This window comes from Aristolochia californica, unplaced genomic scaffold (genome assembly GCF_029961685.1).
Source record: "Aristolochia californica isolate CCGP_79_NKW_82.1479 unplaced genomic scaffold, dmAriCali1.0.hap1 SCAF_7, whole genome shotgun sequence".
NCBI classification, from domain to species: domain Eukaryota; kingdom Viridiplantae; phylum Streptophyta; class Magnoliopsida; order Piperales; family Aristolochiaceae; genus Aristolochia; species Aristolochia californica.
In genome coordinates this window covers 41,506,231-41,507,904 of record NW_027182268.1, presented here as the reverse complement: position 1 = coordinate 41,507,904, position 1,674 = coordinate 41,506,231, and the positions used below count along the sequence as shown (strand labels likewise).

Sequence of the window (1,674 nt, the reverse complement as noted above, 5' to 3'; positions counted from 1 at the left end):
GTTAGTTATTCCACTGCTAGATGAAATATGAAGAAAATTTCAAGTGTGTGTTTTATTTTAATTTTAACAACAAAAACTAATTTACTGTTCAAAAAAGTAGTCGAATATAGACAGAAACTGTGACGGATATTGTTGTCTCTATTTACTTGCAACTGGAATACTCGTGTTTGTTTATTTTCATATTAATTAATCTGTTTGATTTGGCTTTTGGAGGATTAAGTTTACTTTTTGCTGTTTGCTATTAATTATTGCTTAGGTCAAAACTCCAAAATAGAGAAAATGCGGGTGCAGATTCCGTAGTCAGCATTTGAGTGATCTTCGCCTCATCTCGGCAGAGAACTCATATCATTAATCTGTTGTCTATCTTGGTGTCTCTTTTTTTCTATTCTTCTTCAACTTTACAAAATCTATACCAACAAAAGGTACCCACCAAACCGACAAGGTTATAAAAACCCGGCCGAACACTCTACCGCTACAGTGCCGGTAAAGACTCCGTCCGCCACGAAAAGTCCGAAAAGTCAGACGTCGGTGCACAAGCCCCGTCGGAATAGTCAAAAAGCCCTTCAAAAAGTACATCTCCATCCCCGTTGAAATCCCTTTCCATGTAAACCCCGAAACCGTCGTAGCCCGGGATATCATCATCAAAGCCCCAGATCTGGCCAAAAGCAGCGACAGTGGCTGGGGCTGGGGCGGTGAAGATGTCCTGGTCTTCTTCCACCTTGTTTTCAGTAGATGTGGGCGGGAGACCGAGCTCGTCGTCAGACGCTTCTAAAAGGAAGCCGAGTTCCGGCTGAGAGTCGCCGGAATCAGAGGTGAATTCACCGGAATCTGACGTCGGTGGCGGGAGGTCTATTTCTTCTTCGAAGCTCTTCATAACGTATGCCAGGTCCTGTGTCTCAGGGTTGCGGTCTTCCACATCGTCGAGGATGTCGAGGAGATCGTCTCGGATGCGTTTGGCCTGAGGTGACTCCGGTAGCTCATCCGAGTCCACTCGGGGCCGCTTGTTGGTGGTGCATGCACTGCCTTCCATGTGCCTGTGGTGGGAAGAGAGGGAGTGACCTAAGATGCAGAGAGACTGAGAGAGGACGTGAGAATGAGAGATGAAGGAGAGGGTTTGGAATTTAAAGGGCGCGGTTTGACAAGAGTCGGGGAGAGAGAATGAGAAGAGGCAGGTAGTGAGATCTGTTTTAGAGAGAGAAAAAGAAAAAGGGTACGGTGGGAGAGGAGAGAGGTGCGCAATGGATTTTATAGGAGGGAGGGAAGCGGATTTTAAAAGGGGTACGAAGGCGCGTGTCGTTGATCGGATGCTTCAGCCATCACGGACGTCTTGCTTTTTTTTCTTTTCTGTCCAGCCGGAATTAATTCCTTTGAATTCCAGGTTTCAGATCCGGCTCAACGGCTTTTCTCGATCCAGCTCAACTCGGCTCACTTGGCCGACTCCTCGGCTAGAATGGTTCTTTGCGTCTTCCATCCAACGTGCCGTTCGTGCGTTTGATGTGTGGGGGAACCCGCGAATCCGGATTCCAAGTGGGTGTCCATTAGTAGATGTGTGGAATACGAAACTGCCCTCATCCTTTCTAGGAAATGGACCTGATTTATTGAAATTACTGAAAAGGCACAAGGTTAGTTCAGAATTCAGATGGTTGGAAAGGGACCGGTAGGTGGAGATCGTTT

The 1,674-nt window shown here is 46.8% G+C and overlaps 1 protein-coding gene across 1 annotated transcript; it reads right to left on the bottom strand.

The window, feature by feature from the left end:
* Positions 1-354: 354 nt before the first annotated feature.
* Positions 355-1,237, bottom strand: LOC137937055 (uncharacterized). Its single transcript, XM_068782089.1, has one exon. The coding sequence runs from the start codon at positions 1,028-1,030 to the stop codon at positions 473-475; it is 558 nt and encodes a 185-aa protein (XP_068638190.1). The 5' UTR covers positions 1,031-1,237; the 3' UTR covers positions 355-472.
* Between the last annotated feature and the right edge of the window lie 437 nt (positions 1,238-1,674).